This window comes from Talpa europaea, assembly GCF_964194135.1.
Source record: "Talpa europaea genome assembly, chromosome: 10".
Lineage (NCBI taxonomy): Eukaryota > Metazoa > Chordata > Mammalia > Eulipotyphla > Talpidae > Talpa > Talpa europaea.
In genome coordinates, this window is record NC_140077.1 from 69,235,806 (window position 1) to 69,257,757 (window position 21,952).

Here is a 21,952-nt window from a genome sequence, read left to right on the forward strand (position 1 = left end):
CGTGCACCTATAGCAAATGGATATTAATTTCTTCCAAGATATACGAATGGATCATGTGCAAGTAAGGAGAATATTTTAGGTTCTAGTGACCGATATTTAGATGAAGATTAAAAACTCAGTCCTGCACATAACCTACTAGTGTATTTTAACTCCCCTAGGTATTCACTTGGGAGCAACAGAGACCACTAGTTACTATCATGACAGTCAATCACTTTAAATGCGTTAAGTCTTTATATTGACTCAAGAAAATGATCACAATTTAAGACTACTATGTTAATAGGCCTAAAATACCAATTTATATTCAGCTCTTCAGTAACAAGATCAGAACTAAGGATTCACTAAAAGTGCTCTTCTGGAAAATATCACAAAATCCTCAGTATAAAAAACTATGCATGAAAATTATGTAAGAAACTGGGGAATTATCTAAAATACATATGCAATATACATAATTAGCTTAAATGACTGGAAGATGTGTTTAACGACATTGTAATTGTCTCCCAATTCATTGTGACTAAAATATGGTCCCATGAGAGTGCTCAGCACTGCAGAAACCCCTGCGTGGCCCTGGGTAGCAGGAGACCCACAGCAACTCTGGGGACGTAGGGCATTTATCATGGGATAGTTACTAACACAGCTTTCAAGGCTCACAAAAGCCCTGCTAGGCCTTCTCTTCCCAACCACTCAAACAAAACAAGACAACTGACCCCATCCAACTTCGAACGTGATTTTTTGTTCACTCATACATAATCATAGAAAAGAAAGGATGGCCAGACAGTCAGGGAAAGCCTGTGACTGCAAGAAAATGAAATTAACAGAAAAATCCTGAAAGGGGTAATTTAGCACATCAATTGAAACTTCAGATGCCCAGGAGAAAGGCCTGTGAGCTTTGAGATTAAAAAAAAGTCACTCATAAGAACCAGAGGCAAAGCCGCCAGATTGATCAGCAAAAGCAAGACCAGAGACAGTGGGCAGGCCACCAACCATAACACCAACCTGGGATCCTGCACCTCACCAGCTACTTGGAAAACTCAGCACCTTCCCCCTCCCATCCCCCCCCCCTTTCGTAGGAAGGAAATTACCTGCAGATATGATGACAATGAGGGCCAGAGAAAGTGAGAGGGACAAGTCCAGGAAGGCAGGCGTGAGCCAGGAAAGTGACAGGCTGAGCGGGCGGCAGGGCCAGGTCAGAGCAAGAGGAAGGTCCCTGAGCACCCGGTCAGGCCAGAAGACACAAGGAAAAGCAGAAATATGAAAAAAATCACATAACAAAGGAACTGCAAAGACACGCTGTGGTGCTGATGCTGGTACAGCCACTCAGCAAAGCTGCCCGCTGGCTTCCAGCCTCCGGACACTTACGGACAACTTCATCACGGCCAGAGAGGTGCAGCCGGCCTTCCCGTCCTACCACTGATGACAGCGAGGGCTGTGCCTGCGCATCCTCAGTCCCAGGACCTGCCCTCACAGGCTCGACTGCAGCGCCCCCCCCCCCTTGGCCTCCTCCTCCTCCTCAGCAGCTGAGAAAGACAGTGCCCAGGAGAACATGGACCACAGGAAAGGATCCCTGTCTGAGACCCCCAAGACCCCCAAGCCCGGGCATGACTAGAGTCGAGGTAGTCTAGTATTGACCAAACTCCTCTGATTCCAACCCAGCTTAGCAAGGGCAGTAGCGCTCATGTCTGGCCACGTATCTACTGCTCCTCTCCCCTGACATAGTCAGCATCTCCTGCCGGGGCGGGGCTGCTCCTCGGAAGGTACCGGAGAGCGCAGCTCCGGGCCTCCTCGCTGGCGATCTGGGAAGGGGGAGCCTCTAGAGCTGGAGCACAGAATAACCCACTCGAGAAAAGAGAAAACTATGGAGCCACCAAGCGGATGACATGGTCTCAGCATGGGAAACAACTTTTTTTTTTTTTTTAATTTTTTTTTTTTTATAGAGGCATGCTTTTATTTATTTATTTATTATATTTGTTTGTTTTGTTTATACATGCACTGGGTACAGTCAGAAGCGCGGGAGGGTGAGAGAATTCCCCAGAGCCAGAGAGGGGAGCAGAGCAGGCAGAAGGACTGAAGTACACTGCTGAGGGGAGCAGCGGGTGGCAGGAGAGGTCTGCGCACCATGTGGGATCCTCCTCCGGTGGCCGGGGAGCAGCCGGGGATCGAACCGGCGCCGCAGAGGCCGCGGGCAGCTTCGCAACCCAGCGCTCAACCGCTGCGCCACCGGGGAGGCCCGGGAAAAAACTTTTTTAAAGTAAATGAAGGAATTTCAGGAAAATGTAAAGATTTTTCATGGTACTTTCTGGTGTCAGTCCATGAGGACTACTCAGGACCACTGCAGCACAAGCCCAGGTCTGGAAGGTGTACAAGCCCAGGTCTGGAAGGTTCCCATGCGGAACCACCGGGGATGTTCACTTATTCTTACAGAGACTACGGTCGGTCTCCGCATAGAAAGCGCAGTCTCTGCTGACTGCCTGGACTGACTGCTCTGCCTCACACATGCAGGCCACCGCTTCTTACCACACACAACACAAATGTCAATCACCTCGGCCACAACACAGTAACCGCTACCAACTTACAGGTTTAGGGTGAGGCAGCAGTGCTCAGTCATGGTACTACCATATTCTGATTATGTGTCCCTAGGGGACCCACAGAAAGAACCAGACCACACTCAGAAGGGTGTTTGCTGTACTAATTTTCTACTGCTTAGTGACAAATGATCCCAGATTTAATGGCTTAAAGTAACATCATCCATGGCAGTTATGGTTTCAGACAGCCCAGCAGGGCCACTCTGAGCCGGCTAAGCCTCAGTTAGGGCAGTGGACGCTGGGCTCCTAAAGGCCAAGCCTGCAGCCAGTGGCCAGTTCTGGCGGGAGCCTGGTGGGGCCTGGTGCTGAAGCCCTCACGTGAGGGCCACGGGTCGGGGCTCCCTCTGACATGGGGATTAGAATCCAGGCCAAGCATTCCAGAGTTCTGACAAAAGACAAGGAGACTTTCATGAGGGAAAGTATGAGCGAGGCTTTTACATTATGACAGACACAAGCTGCATGAGCCCCGGCTGGGTGGGGAGACACAGGCTCCTCCCACTGAATCTATGCAAGGAATGTCACTCAGCATCTGCAGGATGTCACAACCAGACAGCAGGTATTTTGCTGGAACTTGAACAACTGCTCCTAAAACTCATCTGGAAAAATAAAGTGCAAAGAATAGCCAGATGACCTTTAAATTATGAAGACCCACGTTGCCACACCTACAGCTAGGGGAGCTAGACAGACTGCGCCCACAGGAGGGGGAAAGGCGTGTGGGGGCCAGCGTGCCAGGGGCAGAGCTGCTGCTGCTGAAGAGGTGGGTTATGCCAGGATCACTAGCCACTCGTGTGAGGAGAAATTAGCGGGAAAAAGAACATGCCTCCTTCATACCTTTTGCAAAAATTACTTCCAAGAGAACTGAAAATTAAATGCCAGTAAGAAAACATAAAATGCTTATTCAGTTCTGGACAATTACTCAGAATGCACAAAAGAACACCTTTAAACCACAAGACAAAAAGTATCTGTAGAAAAAGAGGTGCATGAAGACCATAAGCTCAGGAAATAAATGTTGTCAGATGCTGGAAACAAGCAGCTGGGCTCAGCGATTTGGAGTGGGTGGGGGAGCAAGTCATAAGCAGTTCTGAGGTCTCTGTTTGTAACAGAGTATGGAGAGTCCCAGCTTGGGGTGCTCTGCCAAACAGTAATGTTGCCGTGAAAGACAGTGGTGAGATTGTGGGTTCAGTGAGTCCCTCTGCAGGACACCCGGGAAAGGGTGGGCTCGAGGAGCCCTCCTGGTAAGTGGGGCACAGACTCAGGAGTCATTTGACTGGATTGGTCTAGAGAGCAATTTCTGTCCCAGAGCTTCTTGGAGAACATCTGAGCCATCAGCAGGAAGTCACTGGACTCTGAAGTTGGGGTGTTGCCAGAAGAGTCTGGGTCCCTGTTGACACATTGTCCTCTTGGGGAGACTAGGAATCCACACCTGAGTCCTTCTGGGAAGCAACATCAGATGCTGAACACTGGTAGGGGAACTTGACCCAACACTAAAACACGCAGCACTATCACAGCTCCGGGGAACGGTGCCTGGAGCCACCATGGTATATACAAATGTCTGACTCTATTCAAAACCAGCAAGAAACAGAAAGGAACAAAGTTCGACCTACCCAGCTGGGAGACGACAAAACAAACCCGCCTGTGAGACCCACTGGGTGTTGGTGGCAGTAGCCACAGCAGACACCTTCTATTGCGGGCAGAGAGAGGGACACCCCAGAACCCCCAAAACTGCCTGTTCTAAATAGGTCCTGCCATCCACCACATCAAGACAAGACATACTCTAGTGTGTAAGACCTTCAATGGAAAAGAACTTTAATATAATTAGTGTGTAACAAAGAAAAGACAAAGAATAAAGTTTCCAAATTAAGCACCCAAAGACACCCATCCCCTCGTGGGTAAATGTCCAGCCCAACAGGGGTGTCCCAAAGCAGGACCACTGAGGCCTGAAAGCCTTTCACACATCTAGGGTCCCTCCTAGTGGGGAGCCACAGGAAAGGGCAGAAACAGCCAGACAAGTCTGGAAAGAAAGAGCAAAATCAAAATAAAGATAAAAGCTGCCACTGTCACCTCCCCACGGGTCTCTCACCCACGTCTGTTTCCACCAGTCCAGGACCAGGAAGCAGGTGCAGCTTCTTCGCATGTCTCTGCTCCCTGCGCCTCCACCAGGCTGCTCCTGCTCCCCAACTTCTCCCTTCCTTCCCCAGTCTCCTCTCCAGCTTCTCCTCCTCCCTGTTCTGCTCCACCCTCCCTTGGGTGGGGAAGGGAACCTGAAATTCACCCCCTACTGGGCACCCACCACAGTTTGAATAACTAAAGGATGCAGGAAGGAGTGCAGGCCAGGCAACAACATGGCCTCAAACAGAAGATGCCATCAGGGATTTGACAAAAAAGAGAAACAAATGGAAGCACAAGGAAGGACGGGAGGAGAGGGAAGATGGGGAGCTTTGAAGACATGTTGATAGAAATTACAAAAGTTCCATCAAATTCTGGAAAAAAAGGAAAAAACATGAGAAAAAAGAACAGAGGGGGAGGGAGAAGACAAAGCACGGAGGGGCCCCGAAGTAGGGTAAGGGCTGTGGGGTTCTGGTGGTGGATGCGCCTGGAAACAGCATCTGAAAGGGGATACCCTGGACCTCTAAGGCACACACCACCCTGCCAATGGACATGACCTCAAAAACCAAAAAGCTTCAGGGCCTCCCCTGATGGCACAGCAGTTGAGCGCTGGGCTGAGAAGCTGCCCGCAGCCTCTGCAGCACCGGCTCGATCCCCAGCCACCGGCAAGGGTCCCACATGGCGTGACAGACCTCTCCTGCCGCACCCGCTGCTCCCCCCAGCAGTGTATTTCGTCAGTCTGCCTGTTCTGTTCCCCACTCTGGCTCTGGTGAATTCTCTCACCCTCCCATGCTTCTGACTATACCCAGTGCTTGTATAAATAAATAAATAAATCTTAAAAAAAAAAAAAAAAAAGCTTCAGAGGGTCACCAAATGTACAATGAGAAATGAGAGAAAGGAACTTTTCAAAAAATCTTAAGAAATAATGACCAACCCCTCAAAATTTACAGAGTAACACTAACCTACAAGTCCAGAAAACTCAACAAAGCCCAAGGGGAATAATGCAAAGGGACCCACAAATCTATCACCATTTTAAGACAAGACAAGATCTTGAAAGCAGCAAGAGAAAAACTCGTCACTTGCAAGGGACAAGAGTAACTTTGCAGATGAGGGGCCAGAAAATAAACATGTGACGAGCTGCTGCTTCCTCAGAATCCTCTGCACCTGACATAGAGCTGTCGCTGCTTCTCCACACATCCTGGCTGGCCCCTGGGATTGCCTGCACTCCCTTTGGGCGGAGGGGATCCACCCCTGACTCCCACCCCTTCGAGTCCTGCAGCCCCAGAGCAGACCCTCGCGCATACCCTGAAGCCCCCCACACCCAGCATGTGGCGCTGGCCTTGACACATGTTTGTGGGAGAACCAGTGCTGTCCTCTGTCAGCTGAGGCTACTGGATGATTCTCTGCTGACGAGCTTGCTTGTGTTTTTAAGAGAAAGGAAATGAAATGATTTGAGCAAATAAATATGTCTTTGTATTCAAAATTCTCCTCTTTCTTTTTTGAAATTAAGCAACACGGGCTTCCTTCAGGCTAAAGCAAGTGACCATGGGAATTAAATCAAATCCACACAAAAAGCAAAGGGCATCTGGGCCTCCCCTGGTGGCGCAGCGGTTGAGTGCTGGGCTGTGAAGCTGACCACAGCCTCTGCAGCACTGGCTCAACGATCCCCAACCGCCGGTCCCACATGGCACGACAGACCTCTCCTGCCCTGCCTGCTGCTCCCCTCAGCAGTGTATTTCGTCAGTCTGCCTGTTCTGTTCCCCACTCTGGCTCTGGTGAATTCTCTCACCCTCCCGTGCTTCTGACTGTACCCAGTGCTTGTATAAATAAATAAATCTTTAAAAAAAAAAAAAAAGCAAAGGGCACCAGTAAAGGTAATGGTGTGATTAAAAAGGACAGTACAGATGCGTAAGTTTCCTTCTCTTAACTGATTTTTACAAACCATCGTGTAAAACAACGTGCCTGCTGTTACCTTGGGTCTTGAACATACCGGTGGAAGTTTGCAGGACTTTGACAGACAAGGCACAGGAGGTGGGAGGAGGCCAAGCTGCCAGGGTAGAGGTAACTGCCAGGGTAGAGGTAACTGTCATGCCAGAGCGGATGGTAACGCGGTAGCCGCAGATTTTTTAACAACAGAAAACACAACTGTGTAACCATCAGCCAGTGGCCAGGAGAGAGGACTGTGGGAGAAGAGATTTCTCCCTGGAAGGAAGCTAGCGAGGTGTGGAAGTACACAAGCTGGTATGGGGGTAAAACTGAATGTATTATGTAAAATCTGGTCAGCCCAAGAGCAAGTATGCAAAATAAAGTCAGCAAGAGGGACCTGGATAAAGAGGGCATTAAGAATCTTACACCCAGGGACAAGACCAAGTAACCTGATCAACAAATGTGCGAGGAAGTGGAAGCGCCACTTCTTCAGGACCACCGTGGACAGCCAGCAGGGCCGCTGGGAGGGGCTGTCATCACCAGGAGCGAAGCAAACACAGCCGGAGATCTGACATCGCTTCCCAGCCCATCCTGGGACAGCCCAGCATTGGCCCCAGTGCAGGGACGTGCGGGGTGGGAGCCAGCAGTGCGGTGGGAAACGTGGCATGGTCCTGGGGACTCGGGATGGACACCAGTGACCCTGCAACGACACGCGCAGGTCGCCTGCACCTGCCATGCCCTAAAATGCTGGTAGCAGCCGGGCCACGACCCCCAAGGGGTGGAAGCCACGAGCTTCACGGGGAGGTGCGGGCCGGGGCAAGTCAAGAGCAGGCCTGGGCGGGGCCACTGCCACACAGGAGAGGGCACAGACGCGGCCACGCACAACACGCCCTCGGGGTGGGCCACAAGGACATCTGGGCACATTGACCGTCAGCGACATGACCAGCTCCCGTTCGGGCCCAGAGCAGGGGTGCAGGCTCAATATAGCGGCGGGATTTCTCTCTGAGAACAAGGACATGCTCTAGACAGCCCCTAGGAGGGCTTGGGACCATGGGCACCCAGAAAGCCGTTGGAGCGTGCGCTCTACGGGAAGGGAGTGCACTGCAATGGCTGTCGAAAAAACTTAGTTCAATCCAGGTCTTTAAAATATTTTCACATCAAATACCCAAGATATCATTGAAAAACAGTAGACATTTAAAGCTCACCTATGGTTTAAAGATCAAATACCCATAACCAGAAATCATACAAATGCCGTTCTACTGCAAAAGTGCACACAATAAACACCCAGAACACATCTGGGGTTTGTGTTTACATCACCTGGATGCATTTATTATACAACTGGTGTTGATGGAAACTTTCATGGCAGGTGAAACACCACATAAAATAAGGGGAAGAACATACAGCTAGTTAATATGGCTATGTAAGATAGTTTCAAGAGTTTACTACATTTAAAAAAATGATAATATAATTTATATATTATATATAATGTGTAATTATACAACAACAAGATAATTTGGGGTTTTTCATAGTTTTGCCAGTACCATCTCAAATCTAGTCTGTATTCATTTCTCTCAAGGCCTCAAGTACCAAGAACAATGAAACCTTAATACATTATCATAAAGCCTCCCTCTTTCCCATTTTCCTAAAAGTCAATGTGATCAACTTAAACTTCCTGGCCAAAGTGTTTCACACTATTCATTGTTAGTCTTCTATTTTAACATCTAAGATAGCTGGAAGTAACAGAAATAACAGTTTTGCAGACTAAAAAAAAAGTTGGTAACAAGTAAGTTTTACAGGTAAAATTCTCTTTGAAGCAAAAAGATCATATTAGCAACGACTGGTGCTGCAGGCTGACGAAGTGGCAGCACATACAGTCAATTACTGCACAGGGCACTCGTATCCTAGCAACCCAGCAACACCACTCAGGGAGGAGGATGCCATCCAAGATTCTAATTTAAGAAGCTGGAACAGAATATAGGACATGTAGCTTTTTTTGGCAATACCCCTAGAACATTAATAACTAAGAGTCTAAAATCAGCTTTTATTTGAAACTTTAAAGGATCAGCTCTTATAAAATAACAATGGAAACATTTATTAATAAATGAGTCACAGCACTGCAACTAAATATAACTTCGTTAAGGGTCGATGATTTCATTAACAATGAAAACGATAAGAACTATGGACTGTATCTTGGAGGCCACATCCTGGGACAGCGCACAAGGCCTGCCCATCAGGAAGGAATTCTAGTCAGAAACGCACACTGTGCTAAGACTCCGCTGGAAACCATCGGACTCTTTCAAGAGCATAAATATTTTCTTTTTTTTTTTTTTAAAGATTTATTTATTTATTTATACAAGCACTAGGTACAGTCAGAAGCACGGGAGGGTGAGAGAATTCACCAGAGCCAGAGCAGGGAGCAGAGCAGGCAGAAGGACCGAAGGACACTGCTGAGGGGAGCAGCAGGAGGCAGGAGAGGTCTGCGCACCATGTGGGGCCCTCCTCCGGTGGCTGGGGAGCAGCCGGGGATCGAACCGGCGCCACAGAGGCTGCGGGCAGCTTCGCAACCCAGCGCTCAACCGCTGCGCCACCGGGGAGGCCCAAGCATAAATATTTTCTTCACACTTCATTCAATTGCCATTGAAATGTGACCACATCCACAACTACTGTGTTACAGAGGGATTAAAATACATTGTTCAATTTTTACTTAAAAAAGATTATCTTTTGTATACAAACCCCAACTGAATGATCAGGTTGAAGGAACAGGAAAGAGGGAATTTAGACTTCAAAAATATTGAAAAACAGTCTTCGAGGAGAACAAGTGGAATATTTGTGTCATCTGCTTAATTCCATTTGAATATAAAACCTGTTAGATGTGGAGTGGAATAGATTTGTGGAAGCATCTTTGCTCTTTTTTTGTGACTCTTGGGAACAAGTAGCATTCACAGACTCTTCTGGACAGCGTGGGGCATGACAATAGCTGCTTGCTGTGATGAGGGTCGCCCCCCTATCTCCGCCCCCACCTGGGGTCCACCTGGGGAGCAGGCTCACCCACCTGAGTGAGGCACAGGCCTCTCTGGAGCAGTGTCCGAGAACCACAAACACCCCCTTCCGTCTGTCAGGTGCTATCGGAAGCCCTCCTAACCAGGGCAGGGTAGGGGGTGTCCAAGAAATCTGAAATTATTTATAAAATGTTGTCTGTGGTATTTTTTGAGACAATACATTCCCTTAGTGGGATTGTCTAAGAGATCGAATCTTAACATCCCTAAAACCAAATATCAGTATTCTTAGAAATTGTTTATTCTTTTACTATAAGGAATTTTTATAATCAAGGTTTAAAATGATTTGTTTCAGCAGATCCAGAAATAAAAACTTCAATGACAATTTTAAACTGATTTTAATTTTCCACTCAGAGACATGCTGTTTGTAATATTCTGCTAAAGTAAAAACTATGGGTTACAGAACATCATGCATTATCTGACCCCACTTACGGGGAAATACAAGAAGAGGCTCAATATTTAAGAGAAGTTTCTCCTGGCTGGGGATCTTAATTTCCTATCTTTTAAGAGTCTCTTGCTTGTTTTTTAACAGCAAGTCTATCCGTTTTTACAAAAATAATAAAGCCACTAAAAAAGAAACAGGGAAATTGAGAGTATGACATTTCTTTCTGCGTAGTCTTTAAATGAGTTCATTTTAGAAAACCATGAAAACTGAGACTCGTACATGACTCACAGCAAGCATTGTGTCCTAAAATAGGTGTCCCTAGTCCTCAGGAGAAGCTGCTCTTCTAGATCTTAACACAAAAACAAAATAAACACCAGTTTTCAAAATAACAAAACACATTATGTGTAAGGTCACCTAGGTGCTTCAAGTTAAAACACAGAATATAAAAAAAAAAAACAACGAGGTCCCTAAGTCAGTGTCTGGGGACCTGAGGTTGGGTCAAGCAGGGCTGTTCCTGTCCCACATAGCAAAAACCGCCTACAAGGCAAAAAGGCTGCTAATTACACACCTCTTGAAAGCCTCTCATTGTTACACTTGCTGCTTTATTTCCACTGCAGATTCAAATTTAGGCTGGTTCATTCACTGGAAGCTCTGTGTGTGGGAAACTAGTTAAGGAGTGACACATCTAACTTTACTGTTTTTTTTTTTTTGGGTGGGGGGGATTTTAGTACCAAAAAATCAAGAAGTAAAGATGAATTTAGGGCTCAGTTATCTTGCCCCAATTTATTTTCCTCCCTCAAATTGGGAAATAATACAAATACATGTTAAACTGGCCACCGTTAAAAAAAAAATTGTTTTCCCCCACAACTGTGTGTATGTAGTTTGTGTGTTCCCCCCCAAAAAAGAAAGAATCTAGCCACTTCTTGATATCCCATAATAACTCCTCAGTTACTGATCAGAAATCATTATAATTTTAAGTGAGTAGTAACTCCAACATATAAATCTAGCTCTGACACAAATATCCTGAGTGATGAAAAACTCAACTTCACCTTGTATCTCAGTGCTCATTCATAAAACAAATGTTCTCCAATTTTTTCTTCAAAAAAAATTTACATTACTTAAAAAATGGAGGACAGTGCTAAAAAGGGAGACCCCCCCCCATGGCAATGAAGTATTTTTATATCAGAAGAACTTAAGGCACAAAGACCCTCCGTTTGAAAGATCCTCAGGAGACCTCTGTGTAGCACCGGCTCACCAGGGCTGAGGGGAGCAGCGCCTCTGGGGTAAGAGGACCCCATGCGCAGTCAGACACTCACAGCAAGCACGACAACTTCAAGATAACATTACAGAGGAAAACTCAGTAGCCAGGAGAGGATCATGCTCCAAATGCTGCACAAAGATGTGACCTCCACTTTTGGGGTTCTGCATTAATAAAGTGCTAAGTGTGGGGTGCTGCATACATATTGCTCAGTTATGTATCATTACAGTGAATCACTGCACAAGACAAAATGGTGTTATTCTGTAATCACTGTAAAAGCTTTTGCTTTATTATTTCACCCAATAAATGATAAAGCCAAGCACTGACTGCCCAGATGCTGTGAAACAAAATAAGTACCTCAGGTCTTGGAGAACTTAAGGCAAAAAGCAGAAAACAGCCAATCTTGTGACTCCCCTCACTCCTGCATTTGTCTTAACATACTTCCTATTTCCCTCACACACAGGGGCCTTCCGTGGACACAGATGGCCCAACCAACAGGGCAGGAAAAAAACCCAATCTGGCTAGAAGACCAAAGGGCCAGCATCCCAATGATGGCTGTTTCTAATAAACAAACCTGAAAATCTTGTAATTAAGTGTTCAGAAGTCACAGGACTTGCCGAGCAGGCACACTTTGATGCGCACATCCAAAAGCCTGTTCAGGATTTATACTTGGGCTTTCAGAAGACATCTCAAGCTTAAGATTTCCAAAATACCATCCTGGGTCTGCGCTCTGGACCTGGCTTTGTCTCGGCGGTGGCAGACCTATCCAAGAGAAAGCATGAGAGTCCCCCACCTTTCCCTCCTTATCTCCCCCCCAAACAATCCATTCCAACCTGAGATGTACCTTGAATATATTCCTTTCTCGCCATCTTTCCTGCTCCTCCCTCGCCCAACCAGATTGAGCGCCCACAGATGTTGACTCCTGGGCAGTCCTCCCGCAAATCTTGCTCTGCCACAATCCATTCTCCACCTGGCAGCCACAGTGGCTTTTATTTATTTATTTTTTTAACTTGCCAAGCTTCCTAAAGGAGATGTCTACACTTACTGACCTGGCTTTCACAATTTCCATTCACTCCCACCTCACAGAAACCTGGCCTCAGGTGTCTCCATCCTCTGAAGCACCTCTCAAATCATCCGTGTTGCCTGAAAACCACCAAACCCACAGAATCCTTTCAGTGCTTGTCAACAGCACTTCTCAGTTACTAGCTTCCATCCCCAATTTTACAAAGATTCTCTTTCCCTGATGGCAGGTCTCCTCCTCTCTCTGCCCCGTAGGTGTATCTCTGGCTTCTGGCCACTGCTTTCGCTGTGGGCATCATCAGAAGAATGGTTTTCCCCAGCCTCTTCTCACCCTACACACTTTTGGTGGGCACTACTCTGCGAGTCTTGCCTCAAATGCCATCTGTAATCAACGCCCCCCCCCCTTGAAATCATTATCTCCAGCGTACATTTTCCCACTTAGCTTCAGACAGAGCATCTAACCTCCTTCTAGAAAAGTGCATTCATCCTGCTCAATGAGGAGTCACTATCTTCTTCCAAATAGGACCTTCCTCTTTTTCTTTTTTCCGAAAATTGTTATAGTGCATCTAGATGCCCAAGTTAAGAATAATTCTGAGGGCCTCCCCGGTGGCGCAGCGGTTGAGTTCTGGGCTCTGGAGAATTCTCTCACCCTCCCGCGCTTCTGACTATACCCAGTGCTTGCATAAATAAATAAATAAATAAACCTTTTTTTTTTTTTTTTTTTTTTTTTTTAAAGAAAAGAATAATTCTGAACGTGGGGGACACCAAAGAGAGGTAAATAATTCTTATTAGACTTTGAAAGTCAAGTATGTGTTTAGTTCACAGCAGGCGCACAAAGTCCTCTTTCTCTAGCCAATTAAAAGAACCATGGTGCAAGTTAAAAAACAAACAGCAAATACCTCTTGCTATGGAAGTTGTATCTGATTTACTTCTCTAACTTCAACAGATGTTTATCTTTAGAAATGTAAAATAACACCCAGCTTTGTTAAATCAAACTTCAGAGTTTACAACAAAAACCATCTCATCTTCTTTATCAATTGAGAGCATGGATCAACAGTGAGATAAAATAATCAACCTCTGATAATAAGTGATTCTAGGCTATTCTACATCAGGGAGTGTGAAACAAAGGCAAAACCAATTAAACACTGAAAAAAAGTCCAATTTCTGAGGCCATATTTAAGACTGCGATGATCCTGAATTACAAGTTGTAAGTCCATTCATTAAAAAAGCTCTTGTTTCAGGCATTTTCCATCTTTTTAGGTGATGTCTGAAACTCTTTATTCACTAATGAGGCAAAACCACCCTGTATTTTCTTCCCTACCTTAGAAGAAGTTCTTCTGATGAAGGGACAAAATTGCTCTTAAACACACAAGGGTGATTCTCAGTGAAGGCTACCCCAGGGCCTCTAGGTGCTCTGCATGGAGGCCCCCACCCCTCCAAGAAGATCCCGCAGGAGGAATGTGTGCCCATGAAGCACAGTTCCCGAGTCCAAGGCAGAAAGAGGCCCTTGGAATGTCAGCTTGTGAGCCAGAGACAGCAAGTAACCCCAAGACACAACGGGTTTCCTTAGGAAATGTGATCAAAATTGCAGGATTCTAAAAGTCACCATTACTCACTCAAAAAGCCTATATAAATAAATTTCTCCCGGACAGAGTTCAAAAAGTCACATAGAAAATCGGTTTGAAACCACTCATTAGTCAGGATCCTGCTCAGAGAAGTAGAGTTTATTTTGTGTTAACTAACCTGGCAGTAAAATTCTGTCCGCAAAGCATTCAGGTGCCTTGTTACAGACCAATGCACTAGAAATGATTATGTTTAAAAGCTGTTCATTTCATTGCCTTTAAGGACACCCTTATTAATATCAAGACTGCACCTCAAATTTAGAAATCGCTTGGGTTACGTCTGTGCACACATCGATGATGGAAACCAGCCATGTGCGCTCTTCCATACAAGCCTTCTGCACAGTGTCCATGACGCCCCATGTCCTGAAAGCACCCCGTCAAACACAGCACTACTTACTACCGTGGTGCTAAAACCCAGAATTCATTCACTTTAAATAACCTCAAGTCAGATTTAGGCACACACAGATGAAGACATACCAACAGAAGAGACTCAATCCTCCCGCAGGGAGCATGGAGAGCAGCCGCCAGATGTGGGTGGCAGGGGTGAGCTCGCCCATGCGGTGATTAGCCTGCAAGATGGCATGTGTGAGAGTGGAGTACTGCATGGTCCCAGATACAGGGACACAGGAAATGGTTCCTGCGCTCATGGAGCCCCGCCGCCTCATTCCAGAGAGGAATACAAAAATACAAAAATTCAAAATGGAAAGTAGACGGGGCCATGGAAAAACAGGGACATGAAGCATAAGAGACCCTGTCCTTGATGAAAAGCTGTGTCAGATGAAGATGACAGATATGAACACAGTCTGAAGAAAGACATTTCTCGCGACTTCTTTTTTTGGCTCCAGGGTCTGTTTATTCAGCAAAAACACGTTAGTTTCATGAGCTGGCACCCTCCTTGGGTGAAGGTCTGGCTAATCTCTGTACTGGTCCAGCTCTAGCACACAGTAAACAGACGACCAAAGTCACGTCCAAGTTCATCTGTCCAATGTCTGGTGTTTGGTATCGCCAGTGGCCACACTGGCTCTGAGTCTCCAGGAAGCAAAGCAATGTGTGAGCACAGGGCAACGCCAGCCTTGCCCTCCAGAGTGGGGAGAACTGGCCACTGAAACCAGGCAAACCTCTACTCTAGTCAGCTCTGATTTACCTGACAGCTCAGCCGCAGCTCCAAAAAAATTAGAGAAAAAACCCCAACCGCATAGGACCAAATGGTAATAGCTGTTTGCACTGTGACAACCACAGCGAGCCCAGTATGCAGCACCCTCTCACCGCCTACACAGGCAGCCAGCGCCACCCTCTGCAGGCGGATAGCCACCAGGGGCAGCAGAGTGCAGGATGAGTGGCAGCAGGGGAGCCGCAGGAAGCATTCACAGGCCGGGTAATGAGCCGTGAGGATGAGAGAAAAGGACAAGAGCTCAATTAATGAGTTAAATCAATAGACGGATTATACTACATAGTGCTTCTCAACCCTGGCTGTGCCTTAGACTCACCCCTGGGACCTTTTAAAAATACAAATGTCTGGATCCTGCCTTACACCAATTAATTCCGACTCTCTGGCGGCTCAGACTCCTGCACTGGCATCTTTTGCGCTCTCCGTGCACAGCCCAGAGGTGCGCACTAGGCTGGAGAACCACAGTGCTGAAGCCGTGAAAACCAAACAGGCATGTCTCCATCCCCAGCTTTCTACAACTTAAAAAATCAAATTAAAAATAATAAAACATAAAGCCTATTATTTCCCAGGTGCATTATTTTTGTTGACAGACCAGTCTTGGTTATCCAAAGAGGTCAAGAATGCATTAGGGACTACTTCACCTTTGTGGCTTTATCAAGGGAAAAGGTTATCTTTACAAGTAAAAATGATTAAACTGAAGTACAAAGGAGTCACACAACCAGCTAGGGCCCGAGTCCCTGTGCTGCAGAAGGGGGCTTGGGCTGTGCCTGCGGCTGCCCCGGCCAGGTGTTCAGCCAAGCAGAGCTTGCTGCGTTATCACTGGGCCTGATGTGTCATAAAATTCAGCTTAGATTCCAAAGAGGTAATAAAATGAAGCGGGGGGTGGGGGGAGCTGACCCTAAATGGAAATTTTGAAGATGTTAAATTTAAATTAGACTTAAGTAGGAAAGATTTTTCTTTAAGTAAAGGTCAGCAATGGAACCTGGATCCGTTTCTCTAAGAAGCATATCCTTAAAAAGTTTTTAAAATGTCTCCTAGAAAAACTGACAGCTAAGATATTATATCCCTTTGTAAGCAAACAATTACCTTAACATGCTGAGATGAATTTCAATTCTCCTTCAGTGCCACCCCAATTACACAAAGGGGCTTGGGGTTTAGACAAATGATCTGAGTTAGAGAAGATCTAAAAACCTTGAAAGCTGAGAGTTTCTCCTGGACAAAAAATGCCCAGGTGGTTATGATACTTCAGATCACATTGGCATTCTTGTCCCAGTTACCCTAAACACGACACAGCTCAAGCAAAAGATTTTTTCTGAAGGCGAACAAGGCACCTCAATCAGCACCCCGTTAAGGGCCCTGACACCTCCCTCAAAGGCACCGACAAAGTCCTTGCAAACACTCCCACCTGAAGGGGACTCCAGTTGCAAAACCACTTCCACTCAGCTCTTTGCTACTTACTCAAATGAAAACTGCACACCTAGCTAATTCCACCAGTAATTCAACTTCTTTGCTTGGTTAAAAAAACCAAAACTTCTAACTACAGTTATTAATAGTCTACCTTATTTCCTACCTAATTTCCACTTCCACATGCATGCAGAAAAATGTCACTTCACACAAATCATCTCTCAAAACTGATTATAAATGAACTTGTTCTTTCAGAACACTAGGGAAGTTTACTATTTATAGGAATCCTTCATTTAAAATGTGTTTTTAATCTGGATTTTCAAATAGCAAAAAGAACGGGAACTAACATTCTTTGCCTACTTTTAGGCACTTAAATTACATTATTTCACTTAATCTCCACAATCCTGGGGAGATACAAGGTGTTACCCCCTCCCCACTTCATTTTACAGACAAGGAAAATGACACAGATTAAAAAATGATCCTTGCCCCAGAATTGGCCATGATGCCATACCTCTTGGTCACACTGCTTCAGATTTCTGTGAAGTCTGTTAACAGGCAAAGTACTGAAATCCTTTGACCTGGTATCCATGTCAGCTGCCACCCCATCTGGATAAATCATCACAGGCCTGAAACTTAGCTGTTTAAGCCTCAACTTTCTCATCAATAAAAAGGGAATAATTCTGGTCTTGCCCAGAAACGCTGGGCTAACCCAATGAAATACTAGGTGTATAAAGAGAACTGAGCTTGGACTATCACAAACAGCATGGCCTGAGTGGGGGTGAAAACCCAGGGTGTGTCAGGAATGAGGGGTTATTCACCTTTAGACTGTCCCACTTGTTTTGAGCAACACTGCTTTTATAATTATAAAACTTTAAGATGAAAATAAGTCACAAATGCTAAATGTTTGTGTGTGTGTGTGTAAAAATTTAAGGCATCACTTATAGCAACTCAATTCTTCTAGGCTTAAACAAAATAGGTTAAACAGAAAGAAAAAATCCTATTGAGAATAGATTGAAGTTCAATTTCCTAACTGTCAGTTACCAGAGGAAAAGTTTAAAGTAGAAAAATTAAGCCTGATACCAAAGTAAATTTAAATACAGAAAGAACGACTGATAAGCTGCCCTTACTTTTACTTTCTAATACCTAGTTTGCAGAAGAGCATAACATAAGAAATTTAAAGTGCTTAAAAATTTTTTTTATTTTTTTATAGTAGGAAAATACTTTTTTTTTAGTATAAATTGGTTTACTTTTCATCAGCTTCAGTTTTTTTAATTTATATTTTTATATTCCCCATACAATTGCAACCCCCTTATTTTGACCCTAATCCCTCCTTTCCCCGCCCCCCATCCCCCATAGAGTGTCTCTGGTTCATAGTTGTTTGTTGATTTTGATATTTTCTTTCTTATAGTTATTCTTTTTCCTGGTCCCTTATTTAAGTTTTCTAGATTCCTGCTATGAGTGAGACCATCCGGTATTTTTCTTTTTCTTTCTGGCTTATTTCGCTGAGCATGATCCCTTCCAGCTCCATCATGTTGCTGCAAATTGCATGTGTTTATCTTTTTTGAATGCTGAGTAATATTCCATGGTGTATATGTACCACAGCTTCTTGATCCAGTCATCTATTTTTTGGCATGTGAGTTGTTTCCAAAGCTTAGCTATTGTAAATAGTGCTGCTATAAACAAAGGGGTACAGGTGCTCTTTGGAATTGACGTTTCTGTGTCCTTTGGGTAAATACCTAGGAGTAAGGTAAATCCTACCTCTCTGCTAGGAGTAGAATTGCTGGATCATATGGAAGCTCTATGTTTAGTTGGTCAAGAAATCTCCACACAGCTCTCCATAGTGGTTGGACCAGTTTGCACTCCCACCAACAGTGCAGGAGAGTTCCTAAAAAATTGTTTTAAATTATACAATATAAGGTGGTTTCATTTTCAGGATTCACATAACAGATTTTTTTTTAAAGATTTATTTATTTATTTATACAAGCACTGGGTACAGTCAGAAGTGCAGGAGGGTGAGAGAATTCACCAGAGCGGGAACAGAACAGGCAGACCGACAAAATACACTGCTGAGGGGAGCAGTGGGCACAGCAGGAGAGGTCTCGCGCCATGTGGGACCCTCGCTGGCGGCCGGGATGGAACTGGTGCTGCAGAGGCTTTGGGCAGTTTCGCAGCCCAGCGCTCAACTGCTGCACTACCAGGGGAGGCCCAACAGAGTCTTATTTTTAAAAAACCCTTTAACAAACTGTGTTTATTGAATATTTTGTATAATAAAACAGAGAACTGAGTCTGAAAATTCTTGCTATTAAAAATCCTGCAATCCACGTACTAAACGATTTTGCAGAAATAAATTACAGATGAGAAAGTCAAATTATTTTGTTAATCCTTTGAGTAGAGCTGGCACCTTTCCAGTTTTCAAACCACGTGGAGCAAGTGTAATGTAAGCAGATTGCTAAAAACCCTTGGAAGGTCCTGAGTACCCACAGACACCTGAATTGCCCCACAGTTAAGATTCTATTTCATGCACATACTAAAGGGCTTTCCACTGGTTTTTGTTCAGACCACAGATGGAAAAAATGAGTACCGACACAGAAGTACTCGGCTCTGTGGGACGGATCCCCCTGCCAGAGCACCAGGAGGTGGCTGGATTTTTTTTTTAAATCTCTTTTCAAGCATTTTGGCATCCGGAGTCCAAGAAGCTTTCCCTACTTGTGGGTAAACTTAGCAAGGGTCTTATTTCCTCAATTAAATGTGCATAACTTACCTCAAATAACTTTCCTTATGAAGAATACCATAATGTTTTCAAGCAAAATGTAAAGAATTACTCTAAAGTTCCAACTTTTTTCTCTGATAGTGAACAAATACTATAAATAAACCACTCGGTAGCACCTTCAACTTGTTGAACTGACTCTGCATATTTTTGCCAGATTTTAAAAACCGAATGTATAAAACAAGAGATACAAGATATATCTCTTGGCTTGAACCAACCATATCTTTAATATTTAATTATTCTTATGACAGACATCAAAATAAGGACATTACTAAGGAACTAGAATACCCAAGTACAAGCAAACTAAACAAATATGAAAAACACTAGCACTAAACCTTCAAAATGTGAAAAATCCAACAATGTAGTGAAAAAACCAAAAATATAAAATAACTATTTTTAGTAAGTTAAGATTTTAAATCCACAAGCATCAATTTGACCTCCTACTAAATGCTAGTCTTCTACAGCTGTGACATCTCTCAAGAATTAAAATATTAGCCAACCCCACCCCTGGGAACTACCACCCAGGAGGGCAAGTAAATGCAGCGAGTCTCGTAGGTTAAGGAGGAGACCGCAAAGGCAGTAACAGCATTTTAAATAAACCCTCCAATCAAGTCAGTGGGGCTCCAGCTGTGGGATGGCCTTGATTTAGAAGCGCTCCAAATTGTGAATTGGGAAAATTAATTTAAAAGTAAAAAATAGAAGCAGTGCAAGAGGCAAACTGAGAAGGGTCTGGACGGCGCGCCAGAGCAAGTGTAGGTCAGCTGAGATCGGCTCTAGGGCTTTCTTTGGCCTCCTAGCCAGCCTGAAGCTGGATTCACAAGCTGCCCAAAGACCAATCAGGACCCCAGTGGCCTGGAAGGGGATGCCAGTGTCTTTGAAATGGGTTGAAAACTCTGCTGGACATTTATTTGACTTTGAACTTCTTATTTCCTGGCCTTGCCACACAGGTGATCTAATTCCTATCAGGTTTACTGCGTCCAGGAATTTTTGTTAATGTCTAGGAGCCTTATCTTGCGCCAAGATGATTTCTCTCTCCTAAAAGCGAAGACACTAAAATGATTGACTCGTACGGCGGTAATTCACAAAGAAGCTAGAACACCGGGGAACGACTGACTGAAAGTCCTCTGAACTTTGTGGGGAAAATAAGTGAGCCCAAAAGCCGTGCCAGGTTCCCGGCGAGGCGTGCAGCAGCCAGCACCCGAGACGCACAACCCACCCGGTCGGCGCCGAGCCACCTGCCGCGTCCTCCTCCCTGCTCCCACCGCCGCCCAGGCTGTGAGCTAAAGGGAACCCTTTCCACTCGACAGCCGGCGGGGCCACAGCCCCGCCAGGCGTGAAAGCTGCATTCTGGCCCGCCCGGGAAAGGCCGCGTTAACTCCGAACCGGTTAGCGAGGCTTCGCGAGGGGCAGGGCTCTCGGGGACACGCGCCGGCAGGGAGAGGAGCCGCCGCGCCCGGGGAGGGTCCGGGGCCCAAAGTCTTAGTCGAGGGGCTGCGGAGAGGCTGCGGCGCAGACGGGTCGGAGCGCGGCCGGGTGGGAGGCCGCCGGGTGGGGCAGGGCAGCCCGAGGGAAGTGGAGCCCCGGCGGGCAGCTGGGCGCGCTAAGGGACTCCGGGCCCGAGGGGGCTCCGGGCCGAGGCGCCAAGAGCGAGGGGCTCCGAGGCGGAGGGGCTCCGGGATCGAGGGGGCTCCCGGATCCGAGGCCGAGGGGCTCCAGGACTCCGGGATCGCGGGGGCTCCCAGACCAAGGGCCTCCAGGGCGGAGGGGCCCCGGGACCGAGGGGGTTCCGGGATCAAGAGGCGCCGAGATCCAGGGGCTCCAGGGCGGAGGGGCGCCAGGGCCGAGGGGACTCCGGGACCGAGGGGGCGCCCGCCGAGCGGCGCCAGGGCGGAGGGCCGGCCGCCGTACCTTTGAGCTGGGGCAGCGGGTGCAGCTCCGCCGCGCCGCCCTGGCTGCGGAACTGCGACGAGCCCTGCGAGCGCTTCTGCCGCTGCGCCTTGCGCACCGATTTCCGGGTGAAGCCGTCCACTTTCTCCGAGGCCGAGATGGCGGCGCCCGCGGGCGGCGACGCCGCCGACATCTCCGCGGGCGGGCGCTGGCGCCGGGCCCTCCGCGCCGCGGAGCTGCTCTGGCCGCAGCGCTCGCCTCACGGCCGCATGCCGGCGCGACGGCCCGGGCAGAAGGAGGGGCGCGCGCGGGCGGCTCGAGGGCGCCGAGGGGCGCGGCGCGGACCGCGGGCCGTCCTCAGAGGACGCGGCCGGCGCAGCCCGCCCGGCCCGGGGCCGCCGCCCGGGGCGCTGCCATCGCGGGGCGCCTCCGAGGCGCCCGTGCCCCCTCAGCGCCCGCCCCGCCTGTCCCGGGCGGGACCCGGCCTGGGCGCGCACGCCGGGCTCAGTTGCGCTCCCGGACCCCTGCCCCGCGCGCCCTTCCGCCGCCCCCGGAGACGCGACGAGCGACGCTCCAACTTGAGCCGGCGGGGACGGGGCGGGGGCCGGGGGCGCGCGTCCGCGGGCGCGCGCCCGGGGGCGGAGCCTCGCGGGGTGAGCGGCTGACTGACAACTTCCGCGGGGTCCCGCCGCCTCTCGGCGGCTCCGAGGGCGTGGGCGGTGGGAGCATGCCCGCTCCCTCAGCCAATCGCAGGGCTAAGCGGCAGCCGGGGAG

At 47.3% G+C, this 21,952-nt stretch overlaps 1 protein-coding gene across 1 annotated transcript in view; it reads right to left on the minus strand.

Annotated features, from left to right (window-relative positions):
• PPP2R5A (protein phosphatase 2 regulatory subunit B'alpha) overlaps positions 1–21,531 on the minus strand; it is a gene marked incomplete at its 3' end in the record, with an annotated part of 46,729 nt that extends 25,198 nt beyond the window's left edge. The window contains exon 1 of the mRNA XM_084244773.1: positions 21,200–21,531. Within this exon, the coding sequence (XP_084100899.1) occupies positions 21,200–21,371 (172 nt within the window). The 5' untranslated portion in view covers positions 21,372–21,531. The remainder of the gene's footprint in view (positions 1–21,199) is intronic.
• Between the last annotated feature and the right edge of the window lie 421 nt (positions 21,532–21,952).